This window comes from Dendronephthya gigantea, unplaced genomic scaffold (assembly GCF_004324835.1).
Source record: "Dendronephthya gigantea isolate DGI-Jeju-01 unplaced genomic scaffold, DenGig_1.0 000000F, whole genome shotgun sequence".
Classification (NCBI taxonomy): Eukaryota; Metazoa; Cnidaria; class Anthozoa; order Malacalcyonacea; family Nephtheidae; genus Dendronephthya; species Dendronephthya gigantea.
The window spans coordinates 1,076,936-1,096,316 of NW_021163010.1; the positions used below are offsets into that span (position 1 = coordinate 1,076,936).

The following is a 19,381-nucleotide window of genomic DNA, read 5'->3' on the forward strand; positions in this document are numbered from 1 at the left end:
AGAGATATACGAAAAGCAGATTTGAAATCAAAATTAGCTGTAAGTTTTATTTTCAATAGGGTTCTTTCGTGCAAAGCAAAGCTTTTAAAAATCACGTAATAATGACGTAAATATGTGTCAATGTGATGACTGTGTAGTAATTAATGGAATTCGTGATGTTCGTCCAGCAAATACACAGTTCTTTGTTCAAATTAGGTTTACCAAAGTTTAATCGCGTATGTCTTCCTAATCGACGAGGTGGAGGAGATATTGGACAGATTATCATGCATAATCCTAATACAACAACGTGCTCGCTGCCTAAAACCTCGTTCAATGCCAAAAATTATCCGAATAAATCCCCAAAGCACATGGAAAACACCAAAAAAGTAAGTTATCGCAAAACACTCGTCAAAGTCACAGCTGAAGTCGATGTCCCAGAGAATCTGTACGAAGAACCGTCAGAAATGAATCATCACCAGCATTCACCAGCAACGCTTAGTGTTAAACTTCGGAATAGCAGTTTTCCTAGCGACTTGAGAACTAAAACTTCTTCACCTCAGCTTACACCTAACAAGATGGCAACACCGGGAGATTCGATAGTTTCAGCAACAAGTTTGATTATGACCGCATCACCCTATTTGGAATCGAAGTTCCTTGAGGGGAACAGAACATTAGAAGACCTATACATCAGCAACCATGAATATCCATTTGAGAATTTAGTTTTTGAAGGAGGGGGAAGTAAAGGCATGGCCTACGTTGGTGCATTACAGGTGATAAATAATCAGAATAATATTTTTCTTCTTTCAGTTGATGCCTATGATATATTAATATAATTTCAGCATTTAAATAATACAAATAATAAGACAAATAATATATCTTCTTAAATAATTATCACAGGGAAAACACTGCGCAAATTTCTAAATTGAATGAGACTATACGTGCATGCATGTTATTAGCACGTATGAGAAAATAGCTGCACCAACCTCCAATAAAATATTCTCATACTTTATGATATCGCAAGTTATTCGTATCACGATAATAACTTGTATATAATCGCTCTTTGTATAAAGGCTGCACCTACTCCTTCAAAAAGGTTGGCACAAATACCCAAGGCTGCAATAAACTGGATAACAGTCTTGAGGATTTGTTGATCTTTCACGCTCTAATCCATTACGGGAACTCGTGCTAAGTTTTCAGACCTTCATTTTTGTAAACTAAGCCGTTCAGTCATTTATATTGAGTTTCCTTTCGAGAATGATGACTATTTTGACGTTAAAAACCAACAAGGATTGTTTCAAAACAATAAAATTTCTAAAAGAATATCAAAACACTAAAATTTCTCGTTAAAAACACTTAAAAAACGTTTAGGCGTTTAAATCTTGACATTTCCAAGCGTGTGTCTTATTAGTCGTTTTCTATGCATATACTTGTTAGGGACCGCCCCTCGAGACCAGGAAAAGCTTAAATACCTTAAATTTATCATCGCTCTCAAGGCTTGCCACTGTAGCTGATTCGTCTATGACGCGCTAGGCGTGTGGCATACAGCCCACTCTGTTTCTCACTGAGACGTAACGGTTAGGTGCACATACATCATGGTCTGGGGGCCGTAGTGCATCTCCCCCTTAGACGGCCGTTAAGATGTGAGTTATGGGGGGGAGTTCTTCCTATAGCAACTGTCCTTGCACCTTTCGTAGTTGTAATCTATGCTGGTATATCGCAGCTGGTTGTAATATCACCGGTTAGATTGTGGCATAGAGCTGGATGATCTCTTTTGGGTGTTTTTAGGTTCTTTCCAAATTTATTTTATTCTTTCCAAATTTTTCTTTTACATACAAAAACACTGTTATTAAACATATATGGAACGGATATGGTTCGAAAAAAATTATATCGACTAAAAACCACCTTAATTAACCCCTGAATACTCTCCCCAGTCTCTGCATGATATAGGAGGCAATGAATTAAACAATATATATAGCAGAGTTCATTCATAAACATCAAACTTTTACTGTATTATCGGCATTTTGATCAACCTTAAGGCAGTAAAACAGCAACAAAGACATTGAGATAGTCAACTCTGCATTCTCGTTAGTGCCTTCAGCCTGAGAACTGTCAATCAAAAGCCTGGATAAATCTCCTGGCTTTCCCTGCGAGTTTTCAAATTCATATTTCAAAATACAAAGGCAGAGTTTATAAGGCCCTGTTACAATTTTTAATGCGTTTAACGTCCGTGCACTGTAAGTCGCATTGAGCCTTTCACTATAAGTAGAGCGGACTTCCATTGGTTTCGAGACAAATGACATGAGATATTGCACCGTGAAACAGAGTCTTTAGTACAATATTGGCATTGCATGAGTCTAACAACTTATTTGTCATATAATTTTAGCCTATAACCATTGATCTGTTGTGTACAAATTTTCTTGTTCATGTGTTGCAGAAGCTCGCTAATTTGAGAGCTAACCATAAACATGCACCCAATATAGCTGTAATCACCATTTTACTTTTAATTTGGCATAATAAGAATGTTATTTTCATACCGTATGATCAATTCAGTTCGACGAAAGTATATATATACACGTGAACAAATAATGTGCATGTGAATCTTGCTCAGGTGAAGTAAACTGTAAGACATCACGCCGCTTCGTCGTCGCTTCCAAACTTTCATTCCTAATGGTTGGCACTAGTGGCACATCTCATCTCTGCCTATAAGTTCTTCATTCATATAGTTTACCTTCAAAATGTGGCTAGCTTTTTTCCGTATCGGCCATTGACCGCAAGGTGACAATTTAAGATTCATATTGAATTTGATTTACTTTAAACCTCGTGCATGTGAGTGCATTAACAACAATGGGTAATGAAATGTCCATTGTTTTAATGCGTGCCCCATCCCTAACTGGGGCCGGTTGTTCGAAAGGTGGATAAGTCGCTATCCAACGGATAACTCGCTATCCAACGGATAAGTTTTATCCAGCGTGTGATTTGCGTTGCACGAAGCTTGGATAACTTTATCCAGCAGGGGCCGGTTGTACGAAAGGTGGATAAGTCGCTATCCAACGGATAGTGATTTTTTCAACCCTTCTAAAAAATTAATGCTTGAATAGCTATAAAATTTCAGCTTTGTAGCCAAATTTTGTTAAAGAGGATCCTCAATTTAGGAAAACTAAGATTTAATCAAAGTTATACCCAACAATGGGCGATTTTAAAGCGATTGAAAAAATCACTATCCGGTGGATAGCGCTATCCGGCTTTCATACAACCGGCCCCAGATAAAAATCGCTATCTACTGGATAAATTTATCCAAGGTCCGGAGGTAGTTTAAATCCACTATCCAGTGGATAAATTGAAAGATACAAGATAACGCTGTAAACATTTACGATAAAAAAAGGACAAAAATGCAATATTCCTGTTACTGTGTTTCAACAAACTAATGTACATGATTGTACTCACTATTAAAAATGTTTTCGAAGTGAAATCCAACCAATGTTTACTGATATATTTGTCGCAGCAGCGTTTCACATTGCCTACACATTCCGTTCCGAGCGGCGATTTTTTGGGCATCCTCACATCGATAACAGGCGGTAAATTTACTATACGCTTCTAATCAGTTTATAAGCGCGAATATGCAAAGAAAGATTCGACCTATTCCAAGGAAACTTGCTAATATCTAAGTAATTTCATTCACGCAATAGACAAGTATAGACAACAAGGCTACGAATTTTGTTCTCCGCTTAGATTAACCAGGAACTAGCCAATCAAAACATTAAAATATTGTTCCTAAATTTGTTATGGAACCGAAAGGCAAAGCCTCGCAAGGTCAAGGAATAAAATTGCAATGTGTTTAATAAAATCACTATTGTGTGAATTGCAAAGTTCGAGCAAATCACTTGTTCAAGTCTTTCCAGTAACTAATCGAGATTTCGTAATGATTATGAATTCAATGTTATAAATGCTTAGCAACAGCTGACGTTGTGGTACGAAATTTCAGGATAATCCTGTTTTCTCCGAGTAAATTTTTAAGTTTAAAAACTTATCTATTGGATAGCTATCCACTCCACTATCCATGCTTCGTGCAACGCGTTTTTATCCAATGGATAACTATCCACTGGATAGCAGATTTATCCGTTGGATAGGACTTATCCGGTGGATAAGTTATCCATCTTTCGAACAACCGGCCCCTGATCTGTATATGAACTGTTAGAAAACTCAACTGTGTTTTCAGTAAGCTGGTCATCGACGTTTGATAATCTTGATATACTTTGGCAATGCTGTAACGATCCAATGGATTTTGAATAATTGGTGATTGTTGAATGAACTCTTGTAGGTCCTGGAAGATGCTGGTATTTTAAAAAACATCAAGCGTTTCGCGGGAGCTAGCGTTGGCGCAATGGTTGCGTCTTTGGCAGCAATTGGTATATCCTCAGCGGAATTACAAGAATTTCTCGATCAGGATGTGCGCAAAATAATGTCTGGTAATATTTTTATCCCTTTTTCCACCAGGCAAATTTATTCGTCCGAACTGATAAAAAGTAGGACGCGACCCAGGTTTTTCACAGCGACTTTTTTCGCAGACTATTAAATCACATTACTGCATCTTTGGGCTTCACGCCTGACCAGATCCCATTCTTGATTCCTCCAGTAGTCCTAATTAAAACACAAAAACTAACGCTTCCGGCGTTGATAATGATTAAAAGCTTATAGGACATATAACTTTGCTCGAAAGATTCTCCCCTTACATTAGATCTTTCACTTTAGATCATTCATGCGGCTACTGCAGTTTGCTTCCAAATTTAAAGAAGGGTTTCGGTTGGAATCCTGGGAAGAAAATGAATCACTGGTTTGGTGAACAAATGAGAGAACGTACTGGTGATTACGATATCACTTTTAAAGATGTACGTACAAAATCATTCCTATCTTTTTTAAATAAAGATCATTCTGTGCGAGAATTCATTCATGCAATAAACTTTTCTAATTTGTTTCATTTTAACTGATCATATTTTACACATTCTTTTAGGTTTTACGTCTTTTTGGTACAGAAATATGCATTGTCGTAACTAATTTGAGTCACATGTCGGTAGAATATTTTCATCCAAAAACAACGCCCAATATTCCAGTGAGAAAAGCAGTCAAAATGTCAATGGCGTTACCTGGTATATATACTCATCACTGATAGCCTGTGTTTTACTCACATATGATATAGTATCCCAGTGTCTCAGTTATACTAATAATAATGTTACTAACAATGATGTTTTACTCAAGAAATACAAAACTATTTTATTTAGGAGTATTTCAGGTAGTTCGTGAAACTTTTAATGGTGAAGAAGATGTGTATGTCGATGGAGGTTTAATTTGCAATTACCCAATACATGTCTTTGATGGTAAGATGATCCGCCTGTCTGTGCCTTGATGTCGTGACTATAACAAGCTATCTTGAAACGTGAACGGATTGTATTAAAGATATTATCTATTTGGGCGGCAGAAAACGAATTCTTAGTTTGCTATACATTTTTTACAAATAGTTTGAATATGACAATTACTTATCAGAATAGGAATATATTCTCGCCGTAGACGTATATAGTTTATAGAGACCTTTAGTTTGACGTTTACGGCAAACGCCAAACCGCTAAGAAAGTTTGTGTTTTAACTTTTAACTTCACTCTCCTTAAGTGTGCGGCAATTTCGCTAAATTACAAACGTTCTACATAAATCTTGTGATGTTCAGCAGTAATGTAAGAAAGCAATAGGCTATTTCTGTTGATCTTGTCTAAAAGTACATACGAGTGACCACGAGTGACCACGAGTGACCACGAGTGACCACGAGTGACCACGGATGACCACGAGTGCCCACGAATGACCACAAGTGATTTTTTTGGATTGGCTATCTATAAAATTGGAGAACAGTTAAAACGAAAAACAGGGAAAGCTTGCTTGATTTAAGATTTGGTTTTAAGTTTGAAGTTTTGTGTCATTTTTTTAACCCTAACCCTAACCCTAACCCAAAAAAATCACTTGTGGTCATTCGTGGGCACTCGTGGTCACTCGTGGTCATCCGTGGTCACTCGTGGTCACTCGTGGTCACTCGTATGTACTTTTAGACAAGACCATTTCTGTTGTATTTAGAAAAGCTGCAAATTCAGCTTTGCCGTATGTGTTTCACGTGATCTTGTCTAAAAGTACATACGAGTGACCACGAGTGACCACGAGTGACCACGAGTGACCACGAGTGACCACGGATGACCACGAGTGACCACGAGTGACCACGAATGACCACAAGTGATTTTTTTGGATTGGCTATCTATCGATGAAAATTGGAGAACAGTTAAAACGAAAAACAGGGAAAGCTTGCTTGATTTAAGATTTGGTTTTAAGTTTGAAGTTTTGTGTCATTTATTTTTATGGGTTTTTTTTATTAAAAAAACCCATAAAAATAATTTGTGGTCATCCGTGGTTACACGTGGTCATCCGTGGTCATCCGTGGTCACTCGTGGTCATCCGTGGTCACTCGTGGTCATCCGTGGTCACTCGTGGTCATCCGTGGTCACTCGTGGTCATCCGTGGTCACTCGTGGTCATCCGTGGTCATTCGTGTGTACTTTTAGACAAGATCGTTTCACGTTCGCCGTATAAAATTTAATAGAGAGGTTAAGATCTACTTCCACTACCAGTACCGATACGAAGATACATGACGTATTACTGTTTGGCAGCGCCGAAATTTTAAAGCGTTAAGAATTTTGACTTCCGTAAGAGGTAAATAAATATGGTGGAGTATAGCGGCTATATTCACATCAAAAACTCTAATCACAATCCTTAAGTGTCACCAAACAAAGCAGAAACATTATACTAAATAATATTAACTAAAAACTAAATAATATCATTATAAAACTACTGCAGAAAATGACAATAATACAGTAAATTTAATTCGGTACTTCGCTTACCTATCCACTTCCATTTTCAGCTCCAGAACGGTACTCGCAACTTCCAGTGTTATCACATTTTGGACGATTGTTACGTGTGCCCATGCGCGGGACTGATTTTTGGTATCGGTACTCGTAGTGGAAGTCGATCTTAACCTCCCTAATGCTTGAACGACTGCATACACCCTCAGCCGTTCAAGCATTAAAATTTATACGGCGAACGTGAAACATATACGGCAAAGCTGAATTTGCTGCTTTTCTAAATACATCAGAAATAGCCTATTGCTTTCTTACATTGCTGCTGAACATCACAAGTTTTATGTAGAACGTTTGTAATTTAGCGAAATTGCCGCACACTTAAAGATAGTGGAGTTAAAACACAAACATTGCTAGCGGTTTGGCGTTTGCCGTAAACGTCAAACTAAAGGTCTCTTATGTTAACGTTAGTTTAATATAATTATTTTGTTACCAATTAAGGTTGGTGGCTATCTACGGAGCCAGAAGACACATTCTTCAAACGTCTACAGCCGCTGGAAGATTTTGCTAGGCTCTATGAAAAGTCAGAAAGGTTTGGAACTTGGAATCCAAAAACGCTGGGAATGATTCTGGTACGAATACATACGTAAAAAACCATCATCATGACTTTGATCATTACAAAATTTCGGATGCACTTTTTGTGTGTTTAGCTACATAATTCATGATCTCAGCGATATATCTACATAGGGCCTAGTTTCAGTAACAGAACATTGAGTAAATATTTAGCACTTGGTTTCATTAAAATTTCTAGTATTCAAATACAGAAACAGAACTGATGAAAACAACGCTTTCACAGAGACCCGGAAGCAAACCACCTGTAGCACCAAATACAAAATTGGCAAAGTAAGTATAAAGCCGATGAGGGATTCAGTTATAATCATTATACATTTATTTAATATTTATTTATTTTAATGAATCTCCAAGTTTTATAGTTGCATATATCTTCTAGATTGAATGATTGAATTAATGAAATATGGTCTCCGGAGACCATATTCAGAATTGGGCTCACTACGTACGAACTACTCTTGAACATTATAGACAGAGAAATAAATTAAAGAGAAAACAGCAGCAAACAAGAATTGAACATGAACACATGGTACAGGTCGTTGGACGATTTATGAAGGTAGAAGTATTCCCGTCAAAATATGTTTTGCGAATATAGTTCTAGAAAAATTCGTGGACTGAAAATTATATGCATGAACACTTGATTTAGTCTGTGTATATACAACTATATTTCAGGAACTTGAGGTGAACAATTTAGATGAAGACAGTATAATCAATGAGCAGGAATTTCGTGCAGTTTTCGAAAATGTAAGTCTTGAATGAGTATATTGTAGTCGTAAGATTTAATGTCAACATCTTACATCTGAATATATTTCGAGAATTCGAGGCTGATTTCCACTGAGGAATGTTATCCTTCGGACCTGATCGGAAGGATAATATCTTCAGTTTGCAAGTGTTTGAATCACACTAGTTCTGATGGAGAACGATCCGATCCGGGAGTAAAAATCAGTATTTAACCGAAAGGTTTATCAGTAGCATCTATTAATTTATTCACAGTCAGTCAGTCTATTTCCCGATGATTTGCGCTTGCTTTTTGGAGACGATTGCGAAGTGATGGAGGCGTTTGATCAAGTGGATAGAGACCATGACGGAGAGGTAAAGAGCACAAAAATAATATAGACATTGAAAAATAAACGTTTCATATATCTAAATGATCCGTGAGAGCTGTTTGCATGTGAGATGACATGCTCGTATGAAATCTGTGAAATGTTTATGACACAAAGCGCTGGAAACTCCAGTTTTACCTTGAAATTTTTTCTGCGATTCTATTCTTCTTTTGACAGATGCAAACGAAGAAATAGATATTATTGCTCTGTATATAAGTGCCCATGTATGAACATTCGTATATATATAAGCCTTTCACTTATTCACATCTATCGAAAGAAGAATATTGCACCTACAATCGCCAGTAAAAATCGCCAGCATGTGCATGTGCCACATCAATTAAATCCAACTTCTCTTCATCCAACTTCTCTTCAATCATTGCGAAAAAAAATCTGCGGATTTAATATGCTAGTTTTCACAGAAATTATTTTCCCGACAGATCACTTTTCAAGAGTTGATGGCGTTTGTTGCGAAAAGGGGAGTCAACTTACAGCAACGGTTTCTAGGATATACAAGAAAAGAAATCAGAAACCTTGGAGATTTTGTACAAACTTTGCAAGTATATCGCCATTCAGTATATACAGCTATTATCAATAATTGAATAAAAATTGTTATCGTTTTTAACATTTATATATATAGATGATACTTAACTTTTTCCTTTAGACTGCATTGGCGGTTAACGTGAAACGTGTGTATGTCGAGGTAAAGTAGAAAGAAAAAACAAGAAATCATTGAATAGGATAACGCAACCCGTATACACTTGTATTTTTGGCACCTATATAGCTTCAATTTTACGAAACAATAAATTCTTTTCATTCATTATCTTATATTAACACATGCAAACGGAGTTAAACTTTCATGTAATTCTGGGTATAAAATACCTGCAACTTGAGAACAGTTATTACTACCATTAACTGCATGCTAATTTTATGATATACATGCATGCAAAGAAATCCACTCCAAGATACTGACTTCATGTGATAACTTCACTTTTGCCTCGTTTATAGAAGCGAGACGTGAATAGAACTATTGGTATAGACACAGATTATGTGGAGTCAAATGACTTTAATTTGGAAACTGAAGACAAAACATTTCTTATCGAGGTAAATATGGATCTATTTCAGTTGGTACATATAAATTTAAATAAATTATTTTTCATAGCAAAGCCTGCATCTTCTATATCCACTTCTTCAGTCCACTTCTTATCTCATAAATGGAGGTTCATGCAATTATATGTAGTGTTATGCACCAATGGCAATTTATGCATAACTTTGTTTTACTTTTTAGTCTGGCAGAAGAGCAACTCGCGCGTATTTACATGAATACATCAAGAAACAAAACACGGAGCCAGTTTCGCCATCAGGAGTGGCGGTGTTACCGCCGCCCGAGAACCAAAGCTCGAAATTTGAATATGAACGTCCAAATCGACGAAGGCACTATTCATCCAGTAGCACATTAAGGTGGTCTTCCACCCTGATTTCAATTATCAATAAATTAGCTTCAACTCAACTACTTATGCATGAACCAAAGAGGTACTGGTATAGTGATGACAACAACATAGTTGTTGAACCATATGTTGCCATGGCAACCAAGAAAATGACCCCCAACTGTGATTTTAGTCTCCATTTTTCAAAAAGTATAGAGAAGCAAAGAGGGGCTAGAAAAACAAATAAATCTTATTTCTGTATTCACTATAGACCAATCTAGGGGATGAACCTAAAAACCCTTCCAAGATTTAAATTATTTCATTAAGAAACAGCAGATATCAATTTTTACAATGCAGTAGAGTGCATCAAATCCAGTTATTTGTGCCCTATTAAAAATATATATGCAATTTTAGGTTCAGGAACAAGAAAACATATCTATCTTACCACATAGAAACTTTCAGTCATTTTCATTAAATAGTTTTGAGTTATTCTTTTTAAAAGATTTCTGGATGGCGGAAAATGCTATTTTGAGAAAACGAGCAATAAAGATGACTGAGAATATATATTGAATACAAATCAAGAAATATACAAGTATTAAAACATTACCAAGTCAATATAACTAATTTAAGTCAAAATGCACCAGATGCATAGGTTTCTCCTTCTTTTGCCACTAATTTGTCCCCTTTCTTCTTTTTTTCTCCCCGTAGCACCTTCCGCCGTTTCTTATTCTTGTCTTGACATTTGTAATTTCCTTTCCGTACACGCAGTTTGTCAGAATTCAAGCACTCCTCTGAACAAAATTGCCAGATGCAAGGCCCATATCCTTCAGCAGCTCAATTGCAGCAGATGCACCAGTGTTGAAATGGGCAGCAGCATCATAAACACCCAACGAAAACACATCCGATCCAACGAACACTTCTTTTGGGACACGATTCCAAATCATGGCATTGAATGACTCATTTTGATTTTGAGTTTTTCCATCAAGGCATCTTTGCAGCAGACTGGACTCACTTAGTCTGTCAAATATTGGTTTAACATGGCCAATGACTTGCTTAGGGAGGCCAGCACCATGCTTGTACTCCTTTGTGGCATTAGCCTTATCCCGCTTAAAGCCACACCAGCTATCTTTACCATCTGGGCAATGGATATGGTAATCATCTTTACCAGATGAAGCACAATGACACAGAGCAGCATATATTGCTTTCTTCATGGATTCTATGTCTTTACAATTAGTTCGAATGGCTATCCCATAATAATTTTGTAATTTGTCAATCATGGCATCCGTTAAACGACCTTTTCCTCCCAAACCTTTGTTCTCTTTCTTCAACTTTCGCAGTGCTGTTCCAACCCTTTTTTGTACATGTCCCACACATTCCTTTTTAGTGACTGTTACATTGTCTTCCTCATACACATCCTTCACAGCAGCATAACTCTTGCTATCTCCATCACCGTAAAATTCTGAATAACGAAGCTTGTTGCTCTCCACCGACCGATTAAAAATTCTCAAAGCACCTTCTGGTTCCATTGCAGGTGCAGATCCTTCATAGTTTGCCTTGCACTTTGGCTCATGTTCAGCTTTCAAAGATGCAGTTTCAGATGTCTGTGGCTTCGTGTTGAGCTTCTTACAGGTATGGCACACTTTGCTTAGTGGTTCCACATCTAGAATTTTCCCCGTATCCATGGAGATTGTGGCGACGCAACCATTAAGTGATGAAAATCCTCTCCTCTGCCAAGTCCCATCACACGACACTGCACAATCCACAACTTCATTTGACGCTGTTTGTTTCAGGTCATGGATTTCTTTAGAAGCATCTACTACTGTTTTGCATACACAGTCTTAGCACTCTGGAGAAGAGCTTTGTTGTGCAAAGCATATGGAGTAGGTCTTGGTGGTGGTGGCATGTTCATAAGTCCACAAAATCGCTTAGCTCCAGCACGTCCACAACCAATAGATCTCATGGCATATACCATCCTCCTGTTCACTTCATAGAAGTTATTAGTAAGTTTCGAGGTGTAGAATTCATTTGTCCACTCACAGGAAGAACACCTCAAATACAGATATGAAGCACATCCCATCCGCTTGTGTGGATCCTCGAGAAATTGAAGGCTAAATTGTAGACAATTTCAACACGGCAAGAGCTCAAGTGTGCCTTTTAAAATTTCCAGATCGACTAAACGAAAGCCAGAAACACTCCCCTCTTTCGTTTCTGTGTGTGCGGTCGAAATCGTTGCGGAAATTTTTTGAGCAGAAGCAGACGTATTCGATTTGGTCGTCTCACTTTGATCGGGAATCTTCGGCTTTTTTGCTGCAGTTGTAAACTGGTTACCAGAAAATTTACGCTTTTTACTGTATCCAGAAGATTTCTTTCTCCCCATCGTCACAAAAATGAGAATAACGTCGATAAAGAAGAACTTTTTGTTTGGATTTTTAGTCGTTGTGTTTGTGAAGCTCAAAGCTTTGATTGTCTGCCGGAAGATAACTCGTGGTTTTCATGGCCTATACTTCATGTCAGCAGCATATAATCGCACACCAAATAGCTAACTAACTGGGGGAGGGGTAAGCAAGTAAATAAATGCAAATATATCGCTTCAAAGCAAACCAATCAGGATTTTTTTAGGACAACAATGCGTTGCTAAGGCCGTTGTCAAGGGGAAAAATCTTACATTCTCTCACTAAATCGCCAAAATATTACATTTCTACTTAGATTTAGTGGGTGAACAATACATCAAATGAGAGCTTATAAATCAGGGAATTTAAAAATGTAGCTTTCAAAAATTTCCTAATTTCTAATTTTTATTTCAAATTCTTGGTGGAAGACCACCTTAAGTAGCTATAAATCCCTCTCACCCGTCATAACACCTGTTGATATGGCTTGATTTTTCCATATCTTGGATGAAAACAGACAAAATATACAGTACAATACTTATGTATCATAACATATATTGTATCCATAATGTGTACAATCCTTAAAGCTACTAACAGCTTTTCGTTTGAAAATCAAAGAAATTTACGTGCAATAATATGTTTCTGTATTCATTATGATGATTCCAGAAATTATTCATGCAGCAACTCTGAGAAACGCATATATTGATTTGAATAAACAATTTTAACCTTTATACCACCGTTCTATATATTCCCGCCGAGTTACAAGAAACAGAGGAAAGCAAATAATTTTACTAGACCCGACAGTAATTGTTGTATGTACTAACATAATACTTGCTTACAAGCCAAGCACCATACGTTAACACCACATGCACCAAAACATATCATGTTCACGATGGAACATGCTGCGTGCAGTTTAATAAACTTTTCCTTTATTTCTTTGTATGTGAGATCATGTTCCACGAGCTTTGGAGCAATTGGTCCCACATCATCCTCGATTCCGAGAAACGTTACACGTTGAGCTTTGATTAGCATCATTCGGATTGTCTCAGGTCCGAGGTAGAAGTAATTTACAAGTGAACACAATAAGGAAACTGATAAACCAAGCGCCTATAGATGAAGTAAAATATTATGTACAATGTATTATGTATTATGTTCTTTCTTTCACTGATATTTAGCTCGCCTATTGTAAGTTAAAATAGTTGAATTATTATTGGACTTTCATTTTCCCAAGTATTACAGTCTCGTAACGATTATGTGATACTGCGTACACTGCATGTGAAGTCTCCCGCATTGCTACATTTTCGCACAATTTATTTATTTATTTATTTAACTTTGCCAATACAAATGACAGGACGTCGAACAGGCGTCTGGACAAAACAAGGACAAGAATGGCAGGGACACCACAACAGTGAAAAAAAATTGCAATATGGCCTTCTGCTATAATGTATTTGTACAAATTGTGATATAAGATGTGTTGTAAAACAAGCAAGACTAAATACCCAAACAAACACCTTCCTAAAAGACTTAGGTATCCAAACTCGGTGATTTCAATAGTTTTGGGGGTTTTGGGACACCCGGTATATATGTTTCACATATTTTTGTCCTTTTTGTCCTTAACCATGCATGATTCAATGCCATGTTCCGATATTTGTGATACCCTGACGACGTAAGATCAGGCAACTATACTGTATGTTACATTAATACAAACACATATAAATCATTATACCTGATACAAAAAGAAACTCTCATTCTTCCAGGAGTTCTTAGGATACATAAACAGATGCGTAACAAGCGAAATAGCACTCATTACTATGCCAGACATGAAGTACAACGGAAATATTTTGCTTTGGACTTGCGCAAATGCATTTCTCGTTAACGTTTTAAACATTGTGAAACCTGTAGAAGTAAAGAAAACGACAATTGAGTTGAAGTATTTAGAAAACAATATTCATTACACGGATATAAAGATGCAAATACACTTATATCGTACCTGAAACATGCACCCAAAACTGAATGCCAACCCATATAGCAAATACCAGGAGATGACCAAAATGTAGAGCGTACGGCAATTTTTCGTTTAATAAAGACATTTTATTTTCTTTACTCCCATCGTTAAAAAAATATATTACCAGACCAAGAGTGACAGCAAATCCCACAGTAGGAATGATATTATGTGCTGAGATTTTCCTTCGTCTCTCCAACTTCTCATGAGTTATAGTTTGCTGCATTTTATTCATCACAAAAGATTTCAGCTTATGCATACAAATATAGAAACGATCTGCTTATATATAGCTAGGTATCTGTTTATTTCTCACCTAATAACAATAAACATTTCATGCTTCATCGGACAGCACCGGACAAAGGGGAGCTGAAGCCACGGAGGCAGCTGTCCCAGTCCCCACTGCCAGGGTAGGCAGCCCTTGATTATTGTGACTTTGGTCCAAATTTTTCATAAAAGACTGTGTTAAAATGCATGAGTGCTCGGATTAAAACTGACTGGAAATACGTTTTCTTGTCGTTCTGTAGATCTGCGTGTAGTTCCGAAGGTAAAATGAATGTTCCGTTTTCTAAAACACTGCCTGGCGTGCCCGCAGCTCAAAACTGCATGCTTCCGGACTGCTCACTAACAAACACCTGAATATTGTTGGACAGATGGAACTATTCAATGTATTTCCGTAAGGTTAACGTAAACAATTTTTGGATCTATAATACTATATCTCAAATTACAAGTCTGTGGAAAATCATTTTCTTATACTTTAATTATAATACTTTATATATAAGAGCAGTCTGGATTCAATGTAAGGAGACATGAAGGACTGGTTTTTCTATTCTACAGTCTCCAAAAGACAGAAAAGTATAGAAATAACATACTTTCATTAACAGAATTGAAATTCCCAATTAAGCACTCTGTTTAGATTCGCGATTGTATGTTTGACATTTTTTACAAATAATGACAATTAATACAGTTGTTTTTATGCAAGAACGATAATTAGCTACTTACTCAGGATTTTTTTTCACACATGCAATAATCGCAATCATCTTTAACAACGAATGATTCCAATTGATTTTTCCGTTTATTCCGAGACACCTTGTATGTACAGTGAACACCAATTTTTGTCATTTTAGTCAGACTAACCAAGTTTTGTAAATATACAGAAGGGATAAAATTACAATTAAAGTACATGGTATACGCGTTTCCCCGTGTTATAAAAACAAACACAAATTAAGTGAATTGATTTGATATAATAAAAATGGTATATGATTTTGAATGTTAAATGAAACACCTTTCTATCAAGCTCGAGCAATTCTAGTTTTCGCCTGGCAATTTTCACCGACCTTCGAAAATTTTCAAAGTAACAGGTGAAAAAAGGAAAAAGATCCGGTATATTATGATCAGATACGTAAAGAGGAAACAGCTGATGTGTATGTAAACAGGAAGAGCAAACAACGACGGGGGAGTAAGGCCTAAAAATCCGAACATGAATGCAGACAGTATATTAGCAGAGACGTATCAGAAGCGGCGTATCATCTCCATGTTTCACTAAGGAGCAATTGATATTGCATAAATGCTTACGAAACAAAAGACCCGACTAGTTAATGCAGAAGCTTAAAGACCAAATTTATTATTTGTAGTTTAAAAAGAAATAGATCACAATTTTCTATTTTCACACCAATGCATAAAGAGATGTCATTTAATATTCATCCCCTTCTTCATCTTCATCTCCGTCTGGAGTAGAATCAACCCCAACTTCTTCGTAATCTTTCTCCAAGGCTGCCAAATCTTCGCGAGCTTCAGAAAACTCTCCTTCCTCCATTCCTTCACCAACATACCAGTGAACGAAAGCACGTTTGGCGTACATCAAATCAAATTTATGATCCAATCTTGCCCACGCCTCAGCAATTGCTGTGGTATTACTTAACATACACACAGCACGCTGTACCTTGGCCAGATCACCTCCTGGTACCACAGTTGGTGGTTGGTAGTTGATACCAACCTTGAAGCCAGTTGGACACCAATCTACAAACTGAATGGTACGCTTGGTCTTGATGGTTGCGATGGCGGCGTTCACATCTTTAGGCACGACATCACCACGATACAACAAACAGCAAGCCATGTATTTACCATGACGTGGATCACATTTCACCATTTGATTGGCTGGTTCAAAACACGCGTTGGTGATCTCGGAAACGGACAGTTGTTCGTGGTAGGCTTTCTCTGCAGAAATTACTGGGGCATACGTCGCGAGGGGGAAATGGATTCGTGGGTAGGGGACAAGATTGGTTTGGAATTCAGTGAGATCAACATTCAGTGCCCCGTCGAAACGAAGAGAGGCGGTAATTGACGATACAATCTGACCAATCAATCTGTTAAGGTTGGTGTAGGTTGGCCGTTCAATGTCGAGGTTACGACGACAGATATCGTAGATGGCCTCGTTGTCGACCATGAAACAACAATCTGAATGCTCGAGGGTGGTGTGGGTTGTCAAGATGGAGTTGTAGGGTTCAACTACTGCGGTGGAGATTTGGGGCGCAGGGTAGATAGAAAACTCGAGTTTGGATTTCTTGCCATAATCGACAGATAGCCGCTCCATGAGCAAAGAAGAGAATCCAGAGCCAGTACCGCCTCCGAACGAATGGAAGATGAGAAAACCTTGGAGACCTGTACATTGGTCTGCCTATAGTCAATAAATAAACCGATGGAAATAGTGTTAAAAGCATTAGCAAATAGTCGCAGAATACACAGAAATTTATGAAAAAGTCTAAAGCGAATATAAAAAATAAACAGGAAAACATCGTTTTGACTGAAATACTGTTGAGATATGCGTTGTAAAATTTCAATACGAATAAATTTAAAAGCCACTTCAATGATTTAATAATGCGTGACCAATAGTCCAATACTGTTTAATGATTAATAAAAAACGTATTGCTTTTTAACGATGGTAATAGTAGACATAGACGTAGAGTCGCTGTATTATGTTTATGTATAATTAATGTATGTTGTTTTCAATCAGTATCTGCCGCTTTCATTTTAACTTTGCGAGCCAATATGTATAGTTAAAGTTGCTATGACAACTAAACAGGTCGTTCAACTGATCCTCTGAAGTCTATATAGATGCAGGGTAGAGAATTTCCATTTTAGGCGTTATATACTTGAACAGACAACATAAGAAGAATTACACACATAAACAATTTGGTTTTACATAGGCCATGATAAAAACTCTCCTCGACACGTTATCATGCAATTTCGGTGCGAGTTTGAAAAAAAACGTTCTAGGTAATTATGTGATGTCACTATGGAAACAACCGGCCGTAAACATCGGTCGCATTAACGCTCCAACAGCCTGATTTCTTAGCAAAGTAACTAACGTACGTACCAATTTACGAATTCTATCCAATACTAGATCAATGAGTTCTTTCCCAACAGTATAATGACCACGAGCATAATTATTTGCTGCATCTTCTTTGCCTGTTATCAGCTGTTCGGGGTGGAATAATTGCCGATAAGTACCAGTTCGGACTTCATCTAAATGTAGAAGGCCATCAATTAGAGATATACGAAAAGCAGATTTAAATCAAAATTAGCTGTAAGTTTTATTTTCAATAGGGTTCTTTCGTGCAAAGCAAAGCTTTTAAAAACCAACGCACTGCACGCACTGATCTGATTCAGCGACTACTCGGCAGGTGCCAGCTTGTCGCGCAGTTTTCTAAAGCAACTGAAAAACTAAAGAACTATCCAAGAATGTTGAATAAATACTGATAAACTATTTGTTAAATGATAAATAGTATATTCCACGCCCGTGAAGGCCTTTCGATGCTATTAGGCTAGCCACTATACTAGATCCTACAATCAACATACTATATCAGCCTGGAATTCACGGAACTAAACGAAGCAAGAAGTCAACTATTCAGAGTTGGGGACGAATCAAGCCCATACAACCGCCCATATGCGTATCGTTTCTCTTAGCAGATAATATATAGCGCGGCCGGCTAGTTTTTCATGCAAGCGTTCATGAGCAGATATATAGAACTGTTAATATTACCAACAACAGTTGGCTCCAAGTCAACAAACACGGCCCTGGGAACGTGTTTTCCAGCGCCAGTCTCACTGAAGAACGTATTGAAGGAGTCATCTCCACCACCAATAGTTTTATCACTGGGCATTTGGCCATCTGGTTGAATGCCGTGTTCAAGACAATACAACTCCCAACAGGCATTGCCCATCTGAACACCGGCTTGGCCGGCGTGGATTGAGATGCATTCACGCTAAAGAAGAAAGGAAATATTTAAAAACCGACTTTAACCGACTATAAACAAAAATCACAGCATATAAAATCTCCGAGCTTTGTTTCAGTTTCCCGAAAGTTAAATTTCACAGGCAAACATATATTAACCCCACAGCAATTGCAAAATCGAGCCTGCATGGTAAAACATTAGACGCAATAATAGCTAAACATTATAGCCGTGAAGACTAAACTAAAGTTTGTTTGTTCGGATGTTATTTTAAGTGCCGGCAATTCGGACAGAATATATGACACTACATAACATGCAAAAAACACGTTTAGGCCTAAGGCGAAAGTGTGAAATAGCAAGCGTCAGGTATTTTGGTCACATTCCGCCGTTATCGTAAAGCAAGCTAAGACTTGATTCGCGAAACGTTCCGCCTGAGATAAGCGGTTTTCACTTATCGCATCCTTGATTGGAATACGCGCGGTATAAAACACAAAATACTTTATAAAAATTCAATATATCTCAAATACAAGTGAAGTGGGATGCACTGATGAAAACTAGAGAAGAAGCCACCCACAGAACGATTTTGAGGCATTACACTCACCATTTTGCAGGATTTTGAGCGAAGGTTGAAGTAACGACACCAAGATAATCACCGAAATTCTCTTGCAAATATGGCACAATTACTTAGGTTGTGGTTTAAATATGCTGCATGCTCTTCTCTGATTGGTTAAAGCACACAGAGCGCAT

At 37.5% G+C, this 19,381-nt stretch overlaps 3 protein-coding genes across 3 annotated transcripts; 1 reads left to right on the plus strand and 2 right to left on the minus strand.

Annotated features, from left to right (window-relative positions):
* The first annotated feature begins 4 nt into the window (after positions 1–4).
* On the plus strand, positions 5–13,516 carry LOC114529148. Its single transcript, XM_028550938.1, has 16 exons — positions 5–39; positions 196–749; positions 4,298–4,445; positions 4,729–4,865; positions 4,988–5,123; positions 5,256–5,351; positions 7,364–7,494; positions 7,674–7,765; positions 7,961–8,045; positions 8,162–8,233; positions 8,483–8,581; positions 9,030–9,149; positions 9,254–9,292; positions 9,598–9,693; positions 9,878–10,050; positions 12,846–13,516. Exons 2-16 carry the CDS (start codon positions 264–266, stop codon positions 12,892–12,894), a joined length of 1,959 nt encoding a protein of 652 aa, XP_028406739.1. The 5' UTR covers positions 5–39; positions 196–263; the 3' UTR covers positions 12,895–13,516.
* LOC114518297 (transmembrane protein 205-like) lies at positions 13,223–14,631 on the minus strand. Its single transcript, XM_028538274.1, has 3 exons — positions 14,394–14,631; positions 14,130–14,299; positions 13,223–13,510 (listed from the first exon to the last, which is right to left on the minus strand). The coding sequence occupies exons 1-3, from the start codon at positions 14,629–14,631 to the stop codon at positions 13,223–13,225; spliced, it is 696 nt and encodes a 231-aa protein (XP_028394075.1).
* A 1,370-nt stretch (positions 14,632–16,001) lies between these two features.
* Positions 16,002–19,326, minus strand: LOC114522138 (tubulin alpha-1 chain-like). Its single transcript, XM_028542772.1, has 4 exons — positions 19,236–19,326; positions 18,445–18,667; positions 17,779–17,927; positions 16,002–17,079 (listed from the first exon to the last, which is right to left on the minus strand). The coding sequence occupies exons 1-4, from the start codon at positions 19,236–19,238 to the stop codon at positions 16,096–16,098; spliced, it is 1,359 nt and encodes a 452-aa protein (XP_028398573.1). The 5' UTR covers positions 19,239–19,326; the 3' UTR covers positions 16,002–16,095.
* Positions 19,327–19,381: the final 55 nt, after the last annotated feature.